General features: G+C 44.8%; 1 protein-coding gene and 1 pseudogene across 23 annotated transcripts in view; both read left to right on the forward strand.

Moving 5' to 3' along the window:
* Nucleotides 1-25145, forward strand: part of HDAC4 (histone deacetylase 4) — a 231884-nt gene extending 206739 nt beyond the window's left edge. For 17 of the 23 annotated variants that reach the window (XM_068686151.1, XM_068686154.1, XM_068686145.1 and 14 more), the window contains 6 exons: nt 697-794; nt 9614-9732; nt 11479-11612; nt 17499-17583; nt 19616-19757; nt 20083-25145. In XM_068686151.1, coding sequence (XP_068542252.1) covers nt 697-794; nt 9614-9732; nt 11479-11612; nt 17499-17583; nt 19616-19757; nt 20083-20122 — 618 coding nt within the window. In that variant the 3' untranslated portion in view covers nt 20123-25145. Of the gene's footprint in view, nt 1-696; nt 795-1880; nt 3678-3776; nt 4880-9613; nt 9733-11478; nt 11613-17498; nt 17584-19615; nt 19758-20082 lie in introns of those variants that run through there. The other 6 variants (XM_068686161.1, XM_068686164.1, XM_068686165.1 and 3 more) reach the window with 5 other exon arrangements.
* LOC137858432 (uncharacterized) lies at nt 23832-25217 on the forward strand (annotated as a pseudogene).
* The last annotated feature ends 1509 nt before the right edge of the window (nt 25218-26726 follow it).

Below are 26726 nucleotides of genomic sequence, written 5' to 3' on the forward strand. Positions count from 1 at the left end.
TTATTCAATTATTATTATTTTTTTCCGTATTCAGAGACCTGCCTGAATGCAGGCTTTTAAGGTTCAAAATGAATGGGGAAAGCATTGCTTGCTTCTCAGCAAATGAGTTACTGGAAACCCTTGTTTTATTTCTCAGTTCTCACTTGTTTCGCTTACTTGCAGTGGATGGGAGGGTGAGGGCATTTGCAATACAAGCAAGGATAGGGATTTACTTAAATTTAGCACCCACGTGTCCCTCGAGCAGTGGAAATCTCTTCTTCATGAATCATATTTTTCCCCAGTAGAGGGGGAGCTCGCTCTGATTAAAACTGTTTTTTCCTCCCAGTTGCAACTACAATAAAATACAAAACTGTGCTTCTGAACATAACTGAAAACAAATTAAGGGAAGGTATTGCGTGTAATGTGCTCTCCTACAAAAGGACCCACTTATTGGTGAGGTGTTTTTTGGGTGAGCAGCAGTCAAACGCAGCCTGCCTACAGCTGCCATAAGCATCATAGCATTTGTGAGCAAGGAGGAGCTTTATTTTTACTCTTGTCTGGGGACTGGATCACTCTAGAGAGAAAAATTAACCTGGCTGCCACTGAGCTATTGAATCAAAATCCATATTCAACTGGAAAAGTCCTGAGAGAGCAGAGAGGTGTTGCCAGAGTTCGCTGTCTCTGTATGTGTAACTAAGTACCATTTCCCTTTTTCAGGTTGGCACAGGAGCAGGAGTTGGTTTCAATGTTAACATGGCCTTTACTGGTGGCCTTGATCCACCGATGGGAGACACAGAATACTTGACTGCTTTCAGGTAATATTCAAGTTTTCCTCTCACAAATGTATTTTTCACCTAAACTGGGTTTCTTTCATCTTGTGTAGTCCTTAATCTTGAGCCTGTCTCTTACTAAGTTAAGAAACGCAGGTTTTTCATCTTGTTTCAGTTAACTTTCAGAGTGCCATGTAGAATAAAGATGAATTAAGTAAATAGGGTATTTCTGGCCATAAGGAGTGTATCTGTGACATTAAGGAGATAGACGTAGTTGCTGCTTAACACTGATTGATGTATGAATATAAAACATCTACTGATATGAATGAGCTCTTCTGTTGCTGGCTAGAAACCTTTTTAAGCTCTTTGGGTGGGTGCTTCTCTGGATAAACCCACCTGGATGGGGAGGGAAACCCAAAACAACTTTTCACAAGTTATCGTGAGTTGAAACTTCAGAGTGCAGCTGTCCCAGGGCTTGAGACATTATTACTGTGATGTATGCAATGGGACCTGGCTTCTGGGCAAGTTGGCCACGCTGTCCCTCTCCTGCAAGAGCTGTGCTCATGACTTCCACCCCACCTCACTCCCAAGCTTACCTAGCAAAGGGACGTGGGCTTGTTTCTATAAGCCATATTTTTTGTTTTTATTTATCCAAAACACTGAATTTATTTCCCCTGTTCTAGACAACTGGAATTGGAACCAACTGAGCTGTTGGTTTTGTGTTTTCCTTACTGGGGTCTGGTTTCTCCCCAGAAGCAGCACAGTGTGTTTTATGAATAAAAATACAACCATCTCTGAAATAGGCATTACTCATCACTCAATGCTAGTGTGAATGCAGGTAAGCGGAGCCGTGGAGCTGAATGAATGTGTTGCTGGGATATCCTCCTTGATTAGCAGTACCTAATGCTGTATGTAAACCGTTGCGTTGGGTTGTACAAGCATATTCAAGAGTGCTCTGAAAAACTGACGGTGAGTTTGCAAATGGAGCAGGGAAAGAAGCCATTTTTTGAGCCACTTGTTCCTGTGCTGATGGTCTTATCCATAAATGTCATGCTCATGTGTGATACCTGGGGATTGCAGGGGCATCTGCAGGGAATCCTTTATCAAATCCTTATTATACTCTCATGGTAGCAGAGTCAGAAGAGGTGTGTGAAGCAAAACACAGGTTAAATGACATACTGCCACACACACCCAGGCTGTGGTCTCTCTGACCAGTGTCACAGCAGGAGTGATGCAGGACTGGGGGTTGAACATCTCGCTGCTCTGAGCAGCTAAGGGGCAGAATACCTCAATAGTGTGATTGTACATCACTGCTGTTTTGGGGACTTGCTGCAAGCCTAGGCTGATACATTTGCCTCCCAGACCCGTAGAGAACGTGAAAAAGAAGGTATTAAAATTAACTCTGGAAGCAGCAGGATAACAGGATGAAACAATGACAGATCTTTCTGAGTGGAGGAGAACCTGTAAGTAATGCAGTAGTGAATAGAGGCCTGTGTGAGACTACACTTTCCTTTCCGATACTCATTCCAGGAGAAGGAATAGAATTCCCTGGCCTCCTGGATGTGTAGGCTTCATTTTTCTTTGAGACTGTCCTGTTCCACCCTGTGTCCCCCCACATGCTGTGGGTCCTGCCTCCCCAGCGTGCCTCTTTTTTTAACAATTACCAGTTGAAGTGGTTTTCTGTCCTCAAACCAAATTTAGTGCGCTTCTGGCGAACACCCTGCATAAATTCAGGGGGACACACGTGCCAAAACATGAGATGCAAATTTCTGGCAATAGCCAGATGGAATGTCGGCTTCACGGAATAGCATTGCATGCATTAAATCTGGGAGCATTATTTTCTCTTCTCCACTGTCCATGTATTTGTATTCAGTTGTACTGAGCAAAAAGGGCTTTTACTCCTCAGCATGCCATTAAAAAGCCTTCAAAGAATGTATACAATTTAAAATAACATCTAGTCAAATAACTGTCATTTGTCTTGATGTTTTATTCCTGTTACAGGAAAGCAGCACTTTCCTCCAAAGTGGAAGTCTGTTTATCCCAGCAGTCAACAAGACTGATCTCTTCATTATAAAGAGAACCTGTAACTCGCAGCTGAGTGACATACTTGCTATTAAATATTAATTGAGTTTCAAGGCTCCTGGAAAATTGTTCAGACCAGTCTACGCCGTGAGACCTTTGCCAGCCATTCCTTAATAGACGCTGGTGTCTTTTTGCCCAGAGACTGCAGCTATTTGGGGAACATATTTTGTAGCTACTCACAGCCCTTATTTTGCCGTGGTTTTTGGGTAGCGAGGTGCTTTGTGACTCATCCTCATAGGTAGCACCTCCCGGAGCCTGCCCCATGTGCACACCTTCAGTCAATAAGTTAAATTGGAGGCTTTTTTAATCTTATGCCAAGTTTGGTCATGATAATACATTATCAAGTGACCTTTTTAAATCTTAACCAGCTTCTTTGAAAAACATTTTTTTCCTGAATCTTTCTATTGATTTTAATGTAAAATTATGCTTTGAAGTTTTCAATTTATAGTCCCCTGAGAGTTAGAAAGTGAAGGGAATGGGTCATATATCCTTTTTTTCTTCTTTTCTTGTGTTCGCCCCTTGAGACAATGCATGCCTTCAAGGCAGCACCTTGTTATTCCACCCCATCGAATGCCACGTTGCATTTGCTGGGGATCAAACCTAAGATGAAGAAAAGATAAGAAAATTGGCCATAATGAACTCCAGAAGCAGCAGGCATTTTCACCATGAACTTGGAAACTCACAGTGGAGAACTGAGCTTTAATTCAAACCAGTCCAAATGCCAAACTGTGAGGCTTTGAAGTCTGCAGAGGAATCAGTGGAAATCCTTTGAGCTAGGCAAAGATACTGATATACTTTTTCTTTTTCTCCTTTTTTTTTTTTTTTTTTTTTTAAGCCTTAACTCTTGACATGCTTGTCTGCTTTTAAGGAAGAAAGCCATCTTTCTGTGTAAAAACACTGGAAGAAAAATATGTATCATGCTTTCCATTTTTTCTCCTGTTTCAGGATAAACAGGTATTCGGATCTGATGAAAGCATGTGCGCTAATGAAATAATAACTGAGATAATTGTCCTCATAAATCAGCCTCCTGATGAATGAATAAATAAATCCCAATTAAACTTATCATCCCCGCACTGAAAACCTGCTTCAGACCACGTCATTTCACCCTTCCCGGAGAAAGAACAGTAACTTGCTTCAAAGGCTTTCTGCTGATCACTTCTTCGAGCCATGTCAGCCTCCCTGTGTTTGCACTGCAGCGTTGTGCTGGACAGGGTAGCGTGACCTCTTAATATTTATTAGTGCCGCCGAGCCATTTCACAAGTGAGAACAAGAGTTAAAAATGTGAAGCGGAGAGCAGCCGTGCCTTGCACTTTGTCGCTTATTGTCTTCATAACTGAGGACTGAAATCACCGGCTGCAGCCGCGCGCTGCGTCCCGTCCCGAGGTTGGGGTGAAATCACGGCTGCTAAATTTGGGGGGGAGCAGGGTGGGGTCGCCCCGGTCGCTAACAGACGTTGAGTCTGACAGCAGTGATTTGGGAGTTCGCTGAGAGCTTGGCGCTCCTCCACGCTATCGTAACTGCGCTCTGCCTGCCCTAGACAGCATTACATTATAATTTAGCTGACCATTTACTGCGCAAATGTTCCACGGCTGAAGTCACCACCAAAGTATGTGGGCAATACAGATCTCACAGATTATGCAGAAATGTATTAAACTCTAACGCGTAAAATGCAGGGCATATAATTTAAAATGTCCCTAACTCATCAAAATGTTATTGGTATTCACTGCTGTTATTCCGTAGTTATAGAAACAAACGGTTGTAAAATTCCCCCTTTTTTTCTTTTTTTTTTTTTTTTTTTACCAGAGTCTGTTGTTCCCTGACTTGTTATACAAGAAATAATGTTTGCTCCTATAAATTCTCATGACATTTTCAAAGGTTGTGTAAAAGTATAGTATGCAAACCCAGCTAGGAGACCTGCCGAAAAAATGTGAAGGCTGTGGCTAGATCCCTGTTGCACGAGAACAACAATTACTTAGTGAAATTAAATTGTATTATACACAGGAGTTTTCCTCTGAATTTGCTGTAAGAAACTTTTCCTGATGATTTTAGCAGTTGTGTCGTTTCATCTGATTTTTTTCCAACCCTGACGGCAGCCTCTCGTGCAATTATAATTCCATGTAGGGTTTGATTTCGTGTTACTTTTATTTTTATTTAAAACACCTCAAGCAGAAGCAAAGCCAGGACTGTAGCTTGAGGGGTCCCTCCTCCTCCTCCTGCCCTTCTCGGACAGACTGGAGCAAGCGTTGAACGGGTTTGGGAGCCAAGTTGGTGGGGGGGGGGGGTTGTTCTTTCCTTCGATCCATAAAACATTTCAGAAGTGAATAAGGGGGAGGGCGGAAGCTGGTGGTGTTTTGCCTGGAATCGTTGTTTCTGCATTTTAAATTTCGTCCTCTCTGATGCTTATTTCGTCCCCAAACTCCTAATCCCTTTTGACGTAGCGAATGACCGTGGAGATGGCTGCTTGGAGAAACAAAGACTGGAGCCTTCAGGAAGCCGATTAGCCTCCGGAGCAGTGGATAGCGTTTGGTTTTATATGGCCAGCAGTGGGAAAAGAGGTTCTGAAAAAAGTGCTCAGCCTTCTAAGTTGCACTGATTTGCTCGCTGCAATTGAGCATTTAAAAGAATCCCCCGTAGAACTGTTTAATCTGCCTGTCATTTATTAAGCGTTTAATCGGTGAATTGGCCAGAAATAGACTAAGAAGTATTCAGTCTTCTGGAAAATACATATAAAATTGTATATTTTCCCCCAAAATGATTGCAGAACATGATCAGCAGGTTTTGCTGTTTGCAGCCATCAGTGTTAATGCATAACTGTTCAGCTTAGCCATATTCAAAGTCAAACGAAAGGATTTACTTTGTGCTAAGCAAGCAAAACAATCAGCCAAAATATAGAAAATTTAAAGGTATAACCCTTGTGTTTAAAAAAAAATTGGCGTGGCTTGAAATGAAGATTCAGTGTTGTGAACCCTTTCATTCCCCAGTGAATAACTTTGCAGCCACCTTAGCCCTCAGTTGAAAGACCCAGTTTCAGAGAAAACTGCTCACCTTCTTGATAGTAATTTAAATCTGCGAATAGTATGATCATCAGGGCAAAATCATAGGCTTGTTTGAAGTTTAATTGTTGTTTTCTCTTGGGACTTAGCTTTAATGTGATGGATCTGAGCGAAAAGGGTATTTTCTTCTGTGCACAAGAAAAATTCAAAACCGAAAGACTGAGTTAAATGTGCCTGAAACGCTGTCCGCAGATGAAATCTCAGAAATACATCACTTGAAAGCGGTTCACTTGGGCTTTCGGTTGCCTCAGTCCTAAAATTTCACATGTGAGTCTCATTTGTTTCAATTAAAAGGGAAGAAGGAGGGAGTGCAGAGGCAGGAGGGCTTTGGCACGCTGCAGCCCCGGGCAAAGCCTGGAGCTCCTCCGAAGCCCCATCCCCGTGCTCCGCGCCGTCACGCTGACCATGTGTTGATTCAGACCAGGGTAAAGTTCTCTGGGCAAAAATATAGCTGCATATGTATGGGTGAGTGTCAAGCAGAGCTGGGGCTGCGGCTTTGGAGCGCTGGTGTAATACTGGAAAGAGGAGGAGGTCAGCAGAAAGAGCAGCCCGTGAGAGTCGGACGAAGGGAAAGGTTCAAGTCCGGATTTGACAGCGCTCTTGTGTTTGGGTGAGCGTGGCAGTCGCGGCACCGAAAGCATCACCTCGCCTGTTTGGTCTGACACAATGCCCCCTGGCACTCCTGTGGGTCTCGGCAGCCTCCGAGCACACACATCTTCACACACATCTCCCAGCCCCCTGGGCACAAAGCTGTACGTTGGGCAGCTTCTGTTGGTCTATCTTGGATGGGGAGCCAGGGGACCCTGCTGCTCACAGTTCCTAAAATTTTGAGGGACCAGGTAGAAATTTATTTTGCATTCAGAGCACTAATAACCGCTTAAAAATGAAGCTGCGTGCAGGGGGCAGCCCGTTGCTGCAGTATGGTCACCGCGTCCTCTGGACATCCTCAGCACGGCTTCTTTTAACTGTTGTCAGAAACAGATTGATTTACGTCTAACCAGCAAGCACTGCTTTTTCTCTCCCCAAATTTCTCCGGATGGGTTTCACCTCCAGCAGTCAGAGCTGCCTGTGCAGTGTCTGTGCCACTAGAGGGTATCTCCGACCTGCTCTCGCCGCGCTGGGGCTCTCCTTCGGGTGCCTTCAGACCTGGCCAGCAAAACCTGGTGGCCCTGTGGTTGTGCTGGTGGCTGGATGCTGCCAGACACACGCACGGGTTTGGGTTTGCTCCGTCGGGTGATGCCGCGCAGCAGCTGAGGTTCTAGCAGCTCTCGCCGTATTGTAGCTTTGGAAAAAAAAAATTGATGATTTTAGCAGTTCTGCTTGGGTTAGGAATTAAATAGCTCAGCAGTACTTCAAAGCCCAGGGAAAAAAAAACTTTGCCACGTGCACTTGCTTCAAAACTGCTGGTTTAGTCCTTTGTCAAGGAGGTGGTTTCTACTTAAAGTGTCTGTGGGTTTCACTAACCAGGCTGTGTCGGCTGAAAAGCCAGCAGCAGGAAAATACACTGTTTTGTCTTCCTTATGTAATAATCTCTCTGAGGACAAAATGTATACGGCAATTAAATTGTTTGAGGAAAAAACTAAAATTCCGCTTTCAGATTCGGTAAGAATTAAAATCTTCCTCAGTACAGAGAAGGTGAATGCTGCCCAAAAACCTCTGCGACCTGTAACCACCACCAGAGAATTACTTTATTTTCATAGCAAGGAAAAGAAAATAAGATCCCTTTTTTGTGCAGATTTCCATGTCTCTGTGCAGTGAGACTGACAAGCAGGAAGATTGCAAAAAAAATTAAAGTTTGAGGGTTTTTTTGGGCTGCATGGTGTCTCAGCATCCCAACCAGCCCTGCAATGTACCCAGTGTCTCTGCCCAGTGTTGGCAGTGGAAACTCTGTAGTGGGTTTGACTACCACTAAAAGTGGCTCGTTGCATGGTAGATGGTAATACTAACTTAAATTGAACTGTGCAGAGGGCAAAATGGCATGAGATCAGATCAGTCTTGGGGCAAATACCAAAGCTGCTGATGCTAGCAGATGTCTTGAGGCTGTTTAACACAGATGTAAGAGGAGATGGGAGCTTTTGTGTCTTGATAGCACCTGGGCAATCTCAGCACAAAATAGACCTTCCTGGGGTCTTTCTGTTTTTCAGAGCACCCAATAACTACTACACTCAATAAAGGAGCACCTCTTCTGTTCTCAGAGCATTCTGTAACCACTGTAGTCAATAAGGGTGAAGCTGTCACGGCTACAAAGATACCTAGAGGGTTGTGTTTTGGTATAAATTCATTTCATGCTCCAGAACACTGACCTTGGCAGTAGCCATTCCTAGGACAGGGAAACAGGGAATGCTGCCATCTTCAGTACCATAAGGGGTGGCAGTGTCCAGGATTCCCTAGTTGTACAGCTGATACCGAGGTCTGGAGAGGTATCTCCAGGATTGGGTTGGTAAGCTTATAAGGGAAAAAGAACATAATTTGGAAAATATTCCTGTATACAGGGGGCCTTGAGATTAACGCCTCTTTGTGCACCTCCTTGCTTTTCCACCATTTCCTGCAGTTATCATTGCCTGATCCAAAAACTGAAAATGATTTTCAAGCCCATGGATGCGTGTACCCCGTGTAAGGTGGTATTTATCCAAGAGTGCTTACTACAGGCTTTGTTAATCAGAAAAGATTGTGTGTGACTGTCATGTTTATTCAGAAGCTCCGTTGCTTTCACTTTTTTCATTGCTGTGATTTCAATTCTGCTGTGTTTGTGCTGGAGCTATTAGATGAAGAAGCAATTACTTGCTCTCTGCAGAACTTTCCCGTTTCGCTTAGTTGGCGTATTGACGTGGGAAGTGGGGTGTTTGCAACCTCATGGATTTTGCACAGAAATTTAGTAGATTGAAGAGAGAAATCAGGGCGAAGATGCGTTTTGCTGAGAAACCACAGAGATGCAATTTGGTCCATTTTTAGAGAACAAGAGGTCAGAGGATGGGAAACAGGAGCTGGGTGCATTTGGGCTGGATATTTGCATGTTAAAGCTCATTCACTGCCTGTGGTAACCATCCAGCACTGCCGACTTTCTTTTGTTTTGGTTCTTGGTGGGCCAGCTGAGCAGCAAGTTCATGGACCCGAGGCTGGCAGTGCCCCAAACAGCTGCACAATTCAGTGGCAAGGGTAGCGCTCACCTGCCCCGCGACATCCCCAGCCTTTCATTATGGGTAATGAAAAGTGCAGCATGGAAAAAATAAATGGCTTTGCAGATGCTGCCAAGACTAATGGAGATGTTTAGGAGGAGCACAGGGCTGTAGCTAGGAGACAAGTGCCACACACCGTGGTTGCTGTAGGACAGGTTTTCCAGGTGGTTTTGCAGTCTGGGTCAGACACCCTTTTATTTTCTCCTTATGCCCTCAATGTCCTGACATATGAAAAGCAAGATATGAACACAAATGGAAAAGACAATGTATGGCAAGTTATTTCCCTGGTCAAAACATGAGGTTGTCAGCAGAGAAAATAAACCTTGTTGAAAAAATAACATGAGAGAGGCATATTGACTTTATACTGTGTGGTGTAGCATTGCAAGGTTTTCTGCCAGCCAGGCTCTCATCCGCTAATTAAAAAGGAAATGGACTTTGCTACTGTGGAGAAACACCACGAGGCTTTATAAACCATTTTCTAGATGGCTTAAGTGTTCCTTGGTTTGTCTGAGAGCCAAAGTAACGCATCTGCCATTGTTCAATTCTGTTGCAGAACGGTAGTAATGCCCATTGCCAACGAATTTGCCCCAGATGTTGTGCTGGTGTCGTCTGGTTTTGATGCGGTGGAAGGCCATCCTACACCTCTGGGAGGATATAACCTATCGGCAAAATGTAAGTTGTGGATGGAAAAACAGCAAAGATCTGAAACTGGTGTAAATTGTTGCTGTCCTGGGGGCCAAATTACAATATATCCAGGTTTTATCTTTTGCAAGTCTGCTTTCAAATACCTTATTTTAATGGCAAATTTTTCAGACTTTTTGTTGCATTTGCATTTGTTTTGTCACTACGTGGTATGTATTTTAGTCTGGCGGAAGCCTTTGCTTTCTTGAAGCATTGCATATTTCACTTTAAGTGCAAGTAAATTACTCAAGGAAATTACCATGTCACTTGTACTCATATCTTGGTGGAAGACAGCTGCTTAATTAGAAAAAGTTACGTTTTTTTAATGCAAAATTGCAGAAAGAGGCAATGCCAGATATAAAAAGATAAACCCCTGCTCTGAATGCTAGCAGACATCTACTTCTTCCTCTAGGATACCTTAATAAAAATTTGGGCCAAGTATATTTGTTCTCTATCCTTGAAACAATGACATGGGTTCACAAGAACGTCCCTTTTGCTTTGAATCTGTAATGTTTTGCATTGCACAGGAGATGCACTCAGCTCCACACACACACACACACACACACAACGCCTCCTTTTTCACAGTGCTGGATTTATCTGGTACTGTGTAATTAGGGTCATTCAGGAAAATAGTTTTTCTTGCAGAAGCCAAAGGATATTTTTTAAGAGTTTGTTTCAGTCAGGAAACTTTTTCTGTATGGTGAACTCCAGACCTTTGCAAGGTAGCTGAACCTATAAACTTTATACAAGAATAAAGTGAAATAGATTTACAAGAGAAGTTATTTAAGATATCCAGAAACACTTTGTAACAAAGAGCTCTTGTTTACCTGCCTGTTGTATTCCCCATGTTGTGCTACTCTCACAAAATGTGAGGCTGGTTACTGCGTTACGTGCTCAGCCATGAGTCTTTTATCTGGCTGTTAACTTGCCAGTTTGCAAAGGCACTTGCAGGGGCTACGAGACACTGCAAAACAAAAAGCAGGGAGCATGGGTGAGGGTAGAAATGTGCAGAGTTCTCTTTCATTTGGATTTTTTTTTTTTTTTGAGGGGGAGGGTTGGTCTGAGGACATGTTTTTTAAATCCTCACAGCTTGGTTCTGTTTTGTTTAAAGGGTAGAAATGTATTGTGTGTCATATGATCAAAGCCCCGGTGCCCCAGGAATTTTTATAGCATATTATATACGGGAAGGAACGTCTGTTAAGGACTGGATGTCAAATATCTCTGGGGCGCTGCGATGCCGCTATCACAGCCGAGAGCACCGGCAGCAATTTTGCTGCTTTCCCCTTGCCCTCCTCCCCCGGTGCCTCCCGCATGACTTCTCCAGCGTCGCCTTTTCCTTCTCGCGTCTCATGCAGCAGGACGAGGGTGGCTCCTTCCATCCTCCTCCTCCCTTTCCCCGGGTGGCCTCTGCCACCACATCGAGCCCAGGGGCTCCCGAGAGGGCTGCCGGGGGGCTGCGGTGCCCCTTGCCCGGATAACCTCCAGCGGGGAGGCTGACAGGGGCAGCAGGGTGCGGATCCATCCCGCGCCGCTGCAGCGGGGAAGCGTGGCTGGAATTCCGAAACGAGCGCATGAAAAATCAAACCTGGCTTATATTATGCCTTTAAGTCCGCTCGGATCCCTTGTGGTTTTTTAATATGATGTAATTCCTTTTTATAACGCTTTGATCCTTCGCCAGGAGCCTGATTCCAGCGACAACCTCTGCCCTTCTCTCGCATTTCCTCTTTCCCCTCGCAGGCTTCGGGTACCTGACGAAGCAGCTGATGGGCCTGGCCGGAGGCCGCGTCGTGCTGGCCCTCGAAGGAGGCCACGACCTGACCGCCATTTGCGACGCCTCAGAAGCATGTGTTTCTGCTTTGCTGGGAAACGAGGTACGGGGAAACAAAAAACATGCCACCACAAGGCCACGGGGGCGTTCCTGGTGGCACCTGCCAGGTGCCTCAGCCTCTGCCCTCTCGTCCCACAGAGTTTCCAGTTGTGGCATTGGCTTTGGGCTTCTTGCTCTCCAAAACAGGGAATCTGCCCAATTTTTCTCATTGTTTCCTGTCCTTCCATTTGAAGGAGACAGGTTGATTTAATGAGCACATCTTATATTATTTTTACAACTACCTTTGTTTGGCAATCCGCACTTTAAAAGGATTGAAACAACTTAAAATTTGCTTTTATTCCTTCTCCAAGTAGTTTGCTTTGGGCTTCCAGGGAAATGACTGATTAGTTCAATTTCATTCTGAAGTACTTGTCCAAGTCTTCCCCTCTCTTTGCAGCCCCCCTCCCTAGTGGTTCAGCAGACTTTCTCTACTGGACAGCTTGCTTGACACTGTTTCTACTGTATTTTTTCCTTGACATTATATTTTCTACATTCTGCACATTGCTGTGTTGAAAAAGCCTTAACTGTGTTACAGAAGTTGGCAGGAAGGGCCAGGGTGTTTGATTGCAAGATAAGAGCAAGGCAGAGAAGTACAAAAAGGAAGTCTAGTTTTTGGTTTCTGGGGAAGTCGGGGTGTTTTCCTACAGAGGCAGATACTTCGGCTTTTCTTCCTGTTCTTGCTGCACTGGAATTAAAGAATAAATTATTCAGATTCCTCGTGGCCATCCTCCTTGATGCAGGAGGATGGCTATTAGCATCCGCTGTAGCTGGCACCATTTCTTCCAGCATGACTGATAATTGAAATGTTCCCAGTGGTGGCATTTGACCTGTTTTGGGCTCAAGGTGTTCAGGCTCTTCATGCCCTACAGAAATACTGCAGCAAGTAAGTACGGCGATCAGTTGGAGCAGCCAAATCTCAGACTGGAGACCTTGTGCATCTGCCATGTCTGTACCTTTGCATACATTTCTGTTCGAGAAGCATACATGTATTTCTCTATAATTTGTGGGCTTGTGAGTATGAGCAAATGGTTTGTTTGGGTCAGGCCTCCTTCTTACTGGACACGTGTTCTCCACATGGAGGACAACCACAGTCATCCAAATGGCTGAGTCTTGGGCTGACACAGTAGACTGCAAAAAAAAAAAAAAAAAGCCTTGCATTAATTTTCCACCTAGGAAAATTGCACCTCACTCAGAGAAGCATGTGTTCTCCCAGCCGGAGCCATGAACATGGTCCCTGTTATCTGCTGCAGTTGTAGCAGGGACTCTGGAGCTGTTCAAAGCAGTTGCTGAGGATTGATGACGCACATCAAAACAGCAGCACAGTGCGATTCCTCAGGCTACATATAGCTAAGAAATGCAGCCTTGCGGGAGAGAATCCATACAGATTTGAAGCTGGAGGTGGCTGAGAAACCCAGGGCTTGGCTAGTGTGTTTGCATTTTTTAGGCTGCCTTTTTAATTAAGAGATTGCCCTCAGCACCCTGTGCAAATGAACAAGTCTCAAAAGGCTGTGACGAGTGTAACAGGACATGAAGAGTCTGCTGCGGTGACTTCAAATGCAATAGACCTCTGAAGGCAGCAGTCTCGTCGACAAGGCAAGAAATCTTTCTGCCTGTCAGTGGAGGACGGAGGTTCCTCCTAAAGCTTTTACCTGCTGTGGAGAACACAACTGGGCCCTATCATCTCCACCCTTTGCTGAAGATGCCCTAGTGCAGGAACTGATGGAAGCCACCTGGTCACCATCTGAAGGTGCAGCACCACAGAGAGGAGAAGCCAAGCAGTATTTCAGCTCTAAGTCTGCCTCCAGGAGGAGCTGAATTCTGGGGCTGCTGGTGAGCCCTCAGCAGGCTTGCAGTGACCTGGTGACCATCAGCCTTCCTCAGGTCTGGGAGGTTGGATCTGCATGGAGGCGCAGATATCCTGTGTTTGCTGACTCTTCTTTGAAGAAGTGCTTTGTGTCGCAATATCCACGCTCTTTGTGAAGGGACAACAGCACCTGGGGAAGCCTCAGTAACCAGACCAATAGATCAAAACATCAACAAATATCAAAAAATAGATAAAACAGCTGGGTTTCATAAAAAAAGCATCTGCTTCAATCATTCAGCATCCCATCTCCAAGCATCCAGAGAGCATCCATTCCTTGTGCTTGGCCGGATAGTTCTGATAGGGCTCTCAGTGTGATCCAGCTCATCAGGCTGTGCTCAGCCCTCGGGACAGCCGAAAACTCAGGAGCCAGCTGAAGGAACAGGGCTTACATTACAGCTCCTGTTTCTCTTAAGGTGATGGTGATGGCACTGTTGTCCATACAGGCAATCCCTTCAGCTCCATCCAAGTTTGGATGCAGCCAGCTCTAGTGGCAGGATGCACTTTGAAGGAGAGACTGAGGAAATAACATGTGAAGGATGTCATTCCTCTCACTTAATGTACTGCTACGATGCAGGCGGGTGACCACAATGTGGTGTGAGGATCTGTGTGCAATAAATAAGCACTTGCTCCGAGCCATGAATGTGTTTGGAAGGGTGTAGCTTCGGGGAGATCTTAGCACTCACGAGAGCTTGGATGTTGTCAACTGGCTGAGTGTTTTCATTTAGCAGAGTGAACATTGATCCTTAAAGGTAAAAAATCCTTGTGTTTTTTTTTAATCACCAAATCAGGACAGCTATGAGGCGCTTTTAAATATTTAAAGATGGACCTGTGCTCACTTTTCCTAGGTGGGCCATAAGACTGCACAGATATCACGATAATGTTCTCTTACCCACACATCAAAAAGCAGGAAATACTAGTTTTATCAAGGTCTTTTATAAAATCTTTTTAATGCAAGGAAGTTGGAGGGAACTGCTGTTGCTTTGTCCCGCGGCCCTTTGATGAAGTTTGATATACAGCGTGTTAGACAATTTTGCATGCACGCACATGGACAGCCAGCTGCGGCCGGCGACGGGCTGCGGGGAGGTTTGCTCACTGAAGAGAGGTGGCTGCGTTACACGGGGAAGTGGTAGGAAATGAGGGGAGCGGTGCCAGTCCCCAAAGCGTCTGCGTTCACCGGCAGAGATCAAACCTCCCGCTCTGGAAAAGCGTTAGGCAAAGGCAAGAGCCGCCTTGTTCCCAACTGTCCAGGAAATTAAAACAGAGCTTTAGCTTTGCAGCAGATTATTTTAATGTGAAATGAGTTAGTGCTGTGCGAGGTGGCTTGAAAAATGTACGTACGTTGCTTTACTTACAAATTTAGTTGTTCGAAACTAGCACGACTGCAGCTGAAAAAATCAAAGGCAGGCATCATGCGGGAGGAGCTGTTAATGCTAACGATGCCCGTGCTGCTCTGTCTGTTCCTGGGGAGTTTTGCTGCTATTTAAACACCAGAGCATCGGTGGCCTGGGCAGGCTGGACGCGGTGCCAGTGCCATGCCTAGAGCAGGGTGTGCAGCTCCTGTGCCTCAGGAGCACTGCCGGTCCCTGCTACAAACACTGTCTTGTTTTTCTTGCACGAGTAGCAGAGGTGTGTCCGGCGTGACTCTGGACATCCTGAACGAACGTGAAGGTGATAATAAGCAGTTGCTTAAAACCTTTGCCTAATGCCCAGCGGTATTTCCTTCCTTTTCCAAGAGAGTGATGGGTGAGGCGGTTGTCTGTGAGCGTTCTTCAGGAGAAGTTGTGCATGATGGAAATGATTCATCTGTGAAATAGCACATGGCTAAGCTGCCTAATGCTGTGTGCTTTATGTCAGTATCAACTGAAAGGCATTAGAAAGCTCTGACTTAAAGATTTGTCCAGGAATAGCTTCTGCCTTCACTTAATGTCATACAGAAGCTAGTCTCGGCCAGAATTATTTTTAGAGTAGAAAATTTATTTAAAAAAAAAAAAAAAAAAGTGCAATCTGTAATTATTAAATCTGGAATGGAGCAATTTCTAGTCCTGATGGAGTACCTATCAAATGGCTGCCATGTGGTCGTGAGAGCAAATCTCTTGGCTGGAGCTTCTCTTGGCTTTGAGCAGGAGTTGCAGTTAAACTCTGCCATAGTTTCATTAACTATTAAACTGTGGCTGCTTCTTTGCTGAGGAGTATCCCTGGATGGGCATTGACAAGTATTTTTGGCCACAGTCAACAGCTGTGAACATTTCTTGCTTTGGATACCCAACCTAGGAGACCTGTGAGGAGACCTGTGATGAATTCATGTTCTTTGTGGAGAACCAGAGGGAAAAAAGAAAAGGGGGAAAAAGGAAAAAAAAAAAAAAAAAAAAAGCTTGGAGGGAAGCAGCTCTGCTGAAAGTTATTTCTTGAGTATTGAGTTGGTTGTAAGACGTCTTGAGCTCATGTGAGTTGAATCCAAGCCATTGGCCATGTCTGGGAGCCAAGTAGAGCTGCTCTGCGGAGACATCCTCACCTACTAAGCAGATGCCTCTGCTGCTCCAGAGGAAATCAGTAGTCTCCAGAATGTCACCCAGTCTCCTTCCCTTGGAAGATCTTTTCATAATTTTGATCATTTTTATTCTATTTATATATATATATATATATAAAAGTTGGTAGATCTGCTCTGGAGATCTGCCTTTTCTCCCAGGCAGATCTCCCAGGCTCCTGCCTGCTGTTGGAGTTGTGTCTGCACAGCGTTAAAAGGCTTCTGCTGATCCCAAAGGATGTCAGGAGCCACGTGGATGTATCTTACGGTCTTCTCTTGCTCCTTGGGGAAAAAATAATCTAGTAACAACTATGTTGATTGAGGTATTTTTTGAGCCCAAGTTTCTTGCCGAATGAGAATCGAAGTGGGCAGCATACTTTCAACATGAGGTTTAATAACTTCATACAGGGCAGAGGGGGATGCAGATGTCAGCGTGTTGGTACATGTGTGCACGTGTTTTGAACACTAGTTCGGTTTGCCAGCACGCTCGAGGCTGGGATGTGTGGCAGAGCAAACCAGAAAACATTGTAGGCAGACACAACACACGCCATCTGCATGTACAGCATACGGGATCCAAGCCCAGAAAGATACCTGCTTGTTGTGTGCATGTGCACATTTCTGGGAGGTTTTCTGCACCATCTTTCAATCAAAAGCCTCAATACCAGCAGCATTTTCTTACTGTCACTGTTCTTGTGTGAAGAGCAAAAGAAAGAAGCCAGCATTAAAAAAGACCAAATTTTATTGCCCAACTACCATCCTTACTGCCATCTTCAAGGTACATTTTTATAAAGATGAATGTAAGGATCTGATGTTGCTCTGTCCAGGAGAAAGTAGCCCAGCAGCTACCAAGAGGCATCACCAGTGATTCTGAAATTACAGCCGTGCCGAGTGTTACTTTAAAGCAAGGTTTTTCTGTTTCTCTGTACCAAAATTAGGCTATTTACTCATAGGATACAGTTTTTTTTCAGTTAAGAGTCAATAATGGATTAGGTATTAAGAAGAATTTGAAAGTTACCCCTTTTATTTCTCCAGAGGAAAGAAAGAAGCGTGGTTGTTGCCATATTTTTAAGTCCCTTTTATTTTCGTGTCATTGTCTTAATAGTGAAAGCTTTGCAACGAGGTAGATCAGAGCAATGGTTTTTAACAGACGAGTTGTGAAAACAGCCAGCAGCATCACTCGCCTTATTTTTCTGGTCTCTGCAGACAGATGCAGACATCTCTGGCTGCAGCAGGCTCGCTCCAAAGAGCCCCAGCTGCTGGGCTCGGCGGAGCTGCGGCGCTCCGTGTGCGCGGAGGAGTGTCGGGCTGGGGGAGGCTGCGTGTTGTATCACAAGAGCACTTAGGAAGCCTGTATGTTTTGGATATTTAACTAAGGGCAGATAATAGGGATCAGGGGAACAGGGTGGAGGCTTGAAGCCGCAGAGCTATTTGCTAAATCACGCTTAATGCCTGGTCTCTAGCTTGTGATAACATTTCTTCGTTCTTCCTCTCTCTCCCTGCAGCTTGACCCTCTTCCAGAAAAGGTTTTCCAGCAGAGAGCAAATGCTAATGCAGTGCATTCAATGGAGAAAGTAATCGAGATACACAGTGAGTATAGCCCCACTCACCCAGCTGATTCCCTGGTGGGTTGCCCTGAGGACACCCATTCCAGTTCTTCATCATCCTGGCAGCTCCATCTTCAGCGTCAGGCTGCTGCCTGCCCTTATCCAAGTTTGTGGGTGGTCACTGCACAGTGAGCTGGATTTAGGCAGCTGCAATCTGGTCTTACTGTACGTGCACGGGGAACAGCAGATTCAGGGAGATGTTTAGTTCTTGAGAGAGGACTGTATCGGTGCTCCTGCCTTCACAGCCTGCTGTTCTGCTGGTACGGGTTGGAGCTGTGGAGTGCAGAAGTTTTTGTCAGTGAAGGTGAAGCAAGCTGGGAGCCATCCCAGTCCTTCTGCAAGCTGTTCTGATCTCAGTGGGGAAATCAGTATTAAAACTAGTGCAGTAAGACCTTTAAAATCTCTGTAGAGGACAGGCTGTCCTGCACTTTGGCATGTCTGTTTATCTCTTCAAAGGCAATTCACGTATCTCTGACTAATGAGAGTCTCACTGTGCGTTGTTGCATCCATTAATTCAGAATGGATATAGGGATAAAGTTAAGAATGCTGCATTAAGCTGCTAATCTTGTGGGTTTATTTAGGTGGGGAGGTTACAGTCATTGTGGTTGAAGGTTTCCTGGGGACATTCTTGGGGAGTGAAAAGAGCCTGAATAACATGGGAATCTCACTGTGCTAGGTCTTGACATCTTCCTGCTTCAAACATTTGCGGTGCAGAACTGGAAGGGGGGTTGATCTTCATTTTTTAGGGAGAAAGTAGAGCTTAAAAGAGGCCAGAGCATTTCTCTCACTCAAAAGTGCCCAGTAACTTCAGGAATCAGAATTCCATTTCCAGCAGCCACTCTGCAGACTGCTTAGAGCAGCAGTGTGACACTTCAGCAGCACCTTGAGGCAGACAGTGATTAAAACTGAGCACAGCAATTTAGAAAAGGCGCTTTGAGTAAGACCCTCAGGTCAGCACAGAAGAACTGAAAAGGTTTGAAAAGAAGTCCCTCCTCCCCATCCACTGGCCTCGCTCTACAGGTTCCTGATTTCAGGCTTTGCTGTGACTTCTTGGGTACCAGCAAATTCTGCATGTCCTACCTGGGAGCCAAGAGGACACCTTTTGTTCTGATGCCCTGAAGTCTCCTCTATGCTCTTTTCACTGAAAAAGGATGTTCATCATAACAAACTGCAGCTATACTGAAATAATGCAACTCGAGTTTCTTTATTCCTAAGTGATTTCCCCAAAAAAGCATAGCAGGAACCTGACAGTTAGCAGCTAAATTCAGTCCAAATCCGGGTTGCATCCATCCCTCTCGTATATTTTATCTCTGGTCAAAAATTTCTAAGGATTTTGAAGTGAAAAGCAAACATCATTATTCTTTGAGCACCTAAGTGCCCCCTTTTGTCAAGGCAGAGGGGTGCTGTACACCTCTGTGCAGCTATGATCCTCACACCTCCAGCACTCCTCCTGTGTTTGTCCTTTCAAAAATCCAGTTTCAGCCTCCCACCTTTCTTCCCTAGCCAAAGGAGAAAAGCATCTTTCATTGCAAGACAGTGATTCAGCCCTGATTTGATATCTTATGGGGTTCATGTTTCTAAATGTTCTTAATATGTTTTGGATTGAAATTTTGCTTTCTTGTGCCTGCACCCCTACAAAATATCTCCCAGCCTTGGAGAGCTGTTACATCCTCATGCACCCAGTGTGGTGCCAGCTCTGGAAATCTGTTATTTCAGCCTCCTCCATTTTTAGTACTTCTGTATGGACAAGGGTTTTTATGCCTTATATCCGAGAAAAAAGCGAAACAGAAAGCTGTTCCACTGCACTGTTTTCTGGTGAAGAAAGGTGCTGCTGTTTGCGTGCTCACTCAAACAACCAAGCTGGAAGTGCCAGTGAGTGCAGCTCGAGGTGGCGTTCTGCACGGGCAGGATGAGTCTTCCCCAGTCATCTGCTGGGCCTGGAGGAGCGGGAACACGGTGCTCGACCCGTTACAGTGCGGGTGCCCTGACTGCTCCTTTTCTCACCTCTGCCACAGGCAAGTATTGGCATTCACTCCAGCGTTACGCCTCCACGGTGGGCTACTCCCTGGTGGAGGCACAGAAGTGCGAGAACGAGGAGGCAGAGACAGTGACGGCCATGGCATCTCTGTCAGTAGGCGTGAAGCCAGCTGAGAAGCGGTGAGTTGCTTTCCTTCCCTTTCATCACCACAGCCCAGGGGGAGCCCTGGTGGGCAGCCGTCTGGGTTAATCCTTTTAACCACTGCATGTGCTTTCACCCATCTCCTGCCCTTCAGGGGCTCTCTAAAGACCTGAACTGCAAAAGAACAGCACTGACATGAACCCTGTGTGGTGCTTTAGTACGGTGCACACAGTGCCTGACATCTTCCTCCTGGTGGGCACATAAGGTGTGAGATGTAGCACCACAAGTTGTCCAGCTCTGTCACGCTCAACCATCTTTTCTCTCTCCCCACTTTCCTCCCTGCCTGCCTGCGAAATCGCTCAGACCTGATGATGAACCCATGGAAGAGGAACCTCCCCTGTAGCATTCATCTTTGAGCTGGAGTTCTCCTGTTTGTTCGTCTTCGTCTTGAAGCTCTGCCAAGAAGCTTTCTCTTGTTACTCCTGCGTCCTGTCATGGTTTTTTCCAGAATACAGAAGGACAACCAGGTGTAAAACAAAGCAACCGAAAAATCTCTCCATATCTATACGCGTCTACAGTATATATTTGCTGAAAATGAAAAATGCTGGTGAAGAGCAGCAAAGGACTGACACGCTGGGCACTCTTCCTCTGGTCCTCACTGGGAGCGGAAAGGGGAACGACGCCCGTGAAGTCTTTGGCAGAGTTGCCAAAAAGTGAAAAAATCAAAGATTCAACAACACATACAAAAATAAAACGAAAAGACCTTAATGTAAAACTGGTGCTTACAATTTGATTACCCACAATTCAGCAATCTCCGCTTGAACCACTCAACCCATCTTGTAGTTTCATTTCTTGGATTTTTTAAATGGCTCTTGCCTGCCTGTGAGTCAACGACATTCTTGTCAAAACCAGAACAATGTGAGATGGTGTATTTTTAATGGGGAGGGACAGGGAAAGAGGACTAGTCTTACATCTAAAGGAAAGGGAAAGAGAGGGGGGAAACACAAAAGAGGAAACGGTAGCCCAGATGGAGTCGGCTTTATTGTCTCCAAAGCCATCTGAAGATGAGTTTGTGCCTTTTTTTTTAATTGATGGATTTGGTGCAGCTGGATTTTTGAAGTTTGAGGAACAATGCCTTAAGTAAAAAAAACAAAAAAACACACACAAAAAAAAAATAAAAAAAAACACAGCAGTTCGTGAATATTTTTCCTCTGGTTGGGAAAGCCAAGAACTGCCATCAGGAAGGAAGACTTTTTGGCTTGTGCTGGCATGATGGTGGGAAGCAGGCATCAGCTGAACAGAGCGTCTCCAAAAACTGTCTACAAGTTTGGATTTGTTTTGTTTTCTTTCATTGCTGTTTCAGAAAAAAAAAAAAAAAAATTAAGGTAGTTGCCAAGAAAGTGGCAAATACTGTTGGGTCTTTGAAATTCAACCATTTTTAAAATCAAATTTTCAAATGTTTTCTCTCTTCTACATTATCTAGTAATTGAACTTATCAATTTGGTTGTTGAAGCATGTATTAGACACAAATGCAGGTTTAAGACTGGAATGCTTTTTATTAAAAGCAACTAGCATGAGATATTGCTTAAATTGTTAGGTATAAATATATATATGTGTATAATGTATATTCCAAATGTATTCCAAGCTTAGAAACCGGATTCCTATGAATTATTGATAAAATATTTATAATGCATTTATAGAAAAATATATGTAATAAATGCATACTATAACAGTAGCCATTGAAAGCTCCCTAGGGACAGATTTGTGAATTGGAACGTAAAGGTGCTTTTGGAAAAGGATCCAGGTTGAAACTTGAGGACTTTCAGACGACAGGTTGGAAAGTTTTCAGATCGCCAACACGTTAGCCACTGGGCAACTACCCTAAACATTTGTATTTTAATTTAAGGTTTTTAGTTGTGATCCTTTTCTAACAAAAATGAGTTTTTTATAGCAAAGACTATGAATTTGCTGTTAATTTTTATATCGATATTTCACAAAACCCTAAAGAAGCCTTGTTTGTGTGAATCTGACATTTATTTTCTATTTGGCAGGTTTTGTTTCTGAATGGCAATAGCGTCTAAACCTTTTTCCTCCCATTTTTCTTGCTTGTACATTATTTTCCTTTTTCTTTTTTCCTTCCCCCTCTCCCCCCTCATCCCTTTCAGTCTTTTGTACAGTGAGCAGCTTTCTGCAGGCGTAAGGAATTGTTGCAGATTGTCAGAGTTTATTTTTGGAAAGCGTGCGTTTACCGAGGAGGAGGGAATGCAATGGGCTCTTTTGTATAATGATACCACCGACTGTATATTTCCTCAGTTCTGTTATAGTAGCTATGTAAAGAAAATAAGGAGTTTTCTTACCTTAAACATAGTAGTATTACAATGGGTGATGTATTTATCCTCCATGTGGATTGTAGTGAGGATTACACGCGGCTTTAGTAGCTACCATATGGAAGGCTTGTCAGACACTCGTGTGACAACTGGCATTTTCTCTCTCACGCACACGGACACACGGACACGCAGACACACAGACACGCATGCACGCGCACACACACACACACACACACACACCACGTACTTTCTCTCTCCTCCTCTTTCCGAATCACCGTTGCCGGTAAAGTCGCAACTTTAGCTGCCTGAAGGACTTTTTCCTAAGTTATTTCTCCGAGGAGGTCATTGCGGTGCGCGAGCTGAACCTTCAGCCTTGGCTGGATTTCCCTGTCGCCTCTGGAAAATGGCCCCTAGGAGAAGCAGCTAATCCCTGGCTCGAAGAGTTGAACAGCTTAGAGGAGACCGGATTGACACGTGTACCTTCTTACAGCAGTGTAGGATAGCACAGATCCCTCGTCTGAACAACCAAGGGTATATTTTTATTTTATTCTGTTATTATGACAACTGACGGGGTCATTTCTAGTAACTTATTTTCCAGTTCTTGAAGGGGCTGTTTTCATTCCATTCAGGACTCGCTTGTGGAAGGAATTTGAAGCATACCATACGTGTGAGCAAATGCAAGAGGCTTTTGTTTTGTTTCTCAGTTTATAATGCAATTGAAAAACCAGACACTACTGTATTTGAGTTTTGCAGACCCAAGTACATTTTAAACTCACGAATAGCTTCGGTCACTAGGACCATCCTCAGCGTATTCTGAAAATAACCTTCCCGTGTCAAGGCACGGCGTACCTGCAGATGTTGTTTTTTCAAATGACCACTTTGCTGCTGTGATCTAAAATTAATCTGGCTGCGGAATCTGGTGACGTACTTTAAATTTTCCTTTAGCCGTGTATAAGCTGTGGGCAGTGACCACGTTTACATGATCCTTTCTGTTGTCGGGTCTTCCTGGCGGTTTCGTATTTTCGCTCTCGGTTGTGGCAAACCTCCTCGTGTTCCCGAGGGCCGCCGGCCGCGCCGAGCTGGTTTCTCTTTCAGCCAGAGACACTCGAGAGCGCGCCGCCTCGCTGCTTTCAGGATGCCGTGTTCGTTTCTTTACATCGTTTTCACCGAGCTTTTGCCAGGGACGGGAAGACTTCCCAAGACCTTTACAGCTCGTCTCCTCCCGAGTCCAGACCGCGGGGATTTCTTTCCTTGCTGTGCCCGCGCCCCAGGCCCGGATCCTCCCGGTGGCCGCCGAGGGCGCAGGGCAAGAGGAGCCCTCACTTTTTGAGGCTCTTTTCACCTTTTTGAGCCGTTAGCTTCCTCGTTTCAGGTGCCGGCTAGGCCGGGCCGCCATCATGGCCTCCATCTTGGAGGCGCGGAGCGAGGCCTGGTCGTGGCCGCGCCGCCGGGGAGCGGGCCCGGTTTGCAGTACACAAGTAACCGTTTGGTTTTCCTTTGGGTTTTCCTTTTTTTCTTTCTTTTTTTCTTTTTTTTTGTTTTTTTTACTTTCGATACGGAACATTCCTTTTTTATTAGTCGCAGTCATGTATTCATTCCATTCTTCCTTTTGTAAACTTTTTGGGCCCACGTCTTTTATGGGCATTGATATATATAAATATATATATAAATATATATGAATATATTTTTTTAAGTTTCCTACACCTTGAGGTTGCATGGTCTGTAAGGTTGGCATGTCTTTATATTGTATACAGATTTTGCACGCCAAACTTGGCAGCTTTGAAAATGAAAAAAAAAAAATTGTGTTTTTTTTTCCTTTTTTTCCTTTTTTTTTTTTTTTTCCTCTCGTGGCATTTGCGGAGACTAAAGTTGGGACGTTTTTGTCACACACGCACGCACCCACACACGCACCCACACAGATACACACCAAGGAAGGAGAGTGGGAACATTTTTTTGCGTCTTACTGAACTTAAGAAATTGTGCTTTTTATTGTTAAAAAGAAAAAAAAAAAAGAGTAAATAAAAAGGACTACTTAAACATTTCTCATTTTAAGAAAAAGAAAAAAAAAGACGTTTATCTAGCACTTGTGACTTACCAATAATAGAGTTTATTGTATTTATGTGGAAACAGTGTTTTTAGGGAAACTACGCAGAACACACAAAGTTAACTGCCTGTGTCATTTTTTTTTTTAATTTGGTTGGGTATTTTATTTTAATTTCTTGGCTGGGTGGGGAGGTTGGATGCAACCCTTTGTCAACACATGTAGTCATTAATTCTAAGATGATGAATGACGAGGACTTTAAAGAGTTAACTCTTCAGCACAGCTGTGTTAACTTTTTTAAAATTACTTTTACATGATGTATTGCTAGGTTTCACTTTAAACAGTCGTGTACTGTGCAACACTGTGGTTTAAAACAAGACTTTACATCAAAAGGAAAACATGTTTCTTCATTGTCATGAAGTTGGGCTCGTTCTCAGCTCATCTTCTCTTTGTCTTTGATATTGATGAAAAAGTATCCTATTGAAAGAAAATAAATTAACACTTTTCTGTGCTCCATAGTGGAGGCGCTATTTTCCAATTTATGAGGATGACAAACTTATATATATAATATATATATAAAAGTGGGGGGAGGGGTTGAAACATTATTCACCCAAGAGCTTATTACAGATATGTAGTATCAAAAAGTTGTAACTATATTATATTCTACTTTATACCTATACATGCTCAGTATGACGTCACCATTGGTAGCAGCTACCGGTTTACGCTGTAATTTAGACACAATTTCACTCTTATTGTATGGACCCTACTTTAAGTGATGGTAGCATTCTTTGTGCTAAATTTTCTGATGGTCCTTTGTTTTACTTGGTGGAGTTGGAATATTTTTCTCATTCTTGTTTTCGTTTGTTTTTTTGTTTCCGTTTTTTTCTCTTTTTCTCTCTCTCTCTCTTTTTTTTTTTTTTTTTTTACTGGCCAATGGTGTCTTTCTCTGACAGTACCGACTTCAATTTCAACTTTATTAGGAGTCCAGTATTTTGTACCACATTATGACAACTTGTTATTCTTGTGGTGTAAATAAAAAGAAAAAGTTAATTATAGTACCACCTGTGTTTCTGTTGCTGATCTTCTTGTCGTCTGGTGCCTTCGGTCTGATGTGATATTTCATCTGCAACATCCATGTGTGTGTCGTGGTATCTGTGGAAGGAAAATTGTTAGAGCTCCTGCCCAATCTCCCTCTGCAGGGTGAGGGCAGTGGGGCTGGAAGCCCGCCTTCCCACCTCTCCAGGCATGTGCTGTTTTCCCAGTGACTGCAAATGAAGCCGCAAACATCCAGGATGGTCTCATCCTTTGGGACAGAGGAGGTGGTGAGGCATGGCTGGCTTTTGGGAGCACTGCTGGCTCCACTCGCACAAGGATCCTGGCTTGAAGGACCTGGATTCATCCCTGGGTTTGACCAGGACCAGGACTGAGGGGCTCCCTGAGGTTCTCAGTGTTCCTCTGAAGTTCAGACGAGTTAGGCAGTTTCACCCTTTTTCTTTTATGGGCTCATTCAGACTTAGTTGTCTCCTATTTAGCCTCCATATCATCCTTGTGTTGAGCTCTCTGAATCACCTAAAGTCAAGTTTCCCCATGCATGTCAAACAATCATCCTCTGATTTCAAGGCAGCCGGCTACACTTTGGATCTGATATCCTGTGCTTTCATTGTCTCCTTCCTGGATGAAGACAAGTCCTGGGGCACCTGTTTAAGCTATGTCTCATGTAGCTCTGCAGGAAGATTTGCCCATCGTATGGGAACTGCTGCAGAGCACAAAAGGGAACGGGCCTGATGCCATCTGCCCTGCAGAGCAGTGTCCCAGCCTGCGAGCAGTTCGTGAGGCAGTATACAGGGAAGGGTCAAAACCTAGGGACCAACTCCTGGCTTCAGTGTCCTGGCAGCAGTGGTGGCACCACCCTATCTGCAGGCAGGGACCACGAGAGGCTGGCAGTGGGCTGCAATAACCCCACGTGCCAGCGCTGAGCATCGGGAAGGGTTGTGCAGGAGCTGGGGGAGTCCATCAGCTGTGCTGAAACCCCACCACCAAGCAACCCGGCCCAGAGGAAAGGGGCTGCTTTCGTGGCAGGGCGGGGTGTCTCGCACACCATTTCAGTTTCTGTGCAGCGCGTTTGTCAGAGGTTGTTAATCCTTTAAGAAGCCCCAGGTCTCGCTCTGCGAAGCCAAATGTGCGCTTCGGGCTCTGATAAACACTCATTGCTGAGCGGTGGTTTGGAGACCCTGCATATTAGGGGGATGGAGGGAGGCTGTTTAAACACGCTGCGTGTTTTGGAGGGTAGCCTGTAACAGCGCTTCCTTTGGCATCCCTAGGACCAACAGGATCTGATTATCTGCATCTGCAGAAGTGCTTTTTGCTTATCCAAATCCCCCCGGTTAAAACCTGCCGGTCCAGCCCCAGGCATGCAGCTTGCTGGGGAGCAGGACCTGGCCCGTGAGTGTTGACGTGTCAGGCCTGCGAATGCATCTGTGATCCAGAGCTGCCTAATCTCGCCTGAAATGCTCCGGGCGCGCTGCTCGGCGCGAACACGTGGATGTAAACCCGACACGATGCAGCGGGGAGGGCTCAGTGCAGCCGTGTGGCATCCGCGCTGGGGTCTCTGCGGGAAATAATAATGCACTTCAATAACT

This window comes from Anas acuta, chromosome 6 (assembly GCF_963932015.1).
Source record: "Anas acuta chromosome 6, bAnaAcu1.1, whole genome shotgun sequence".
Lineage (NCBI taxonomy): Eukaryota > Metazoa > Chordata > Aves > Anseriformes > Anatidae > Anas > Anas acuta.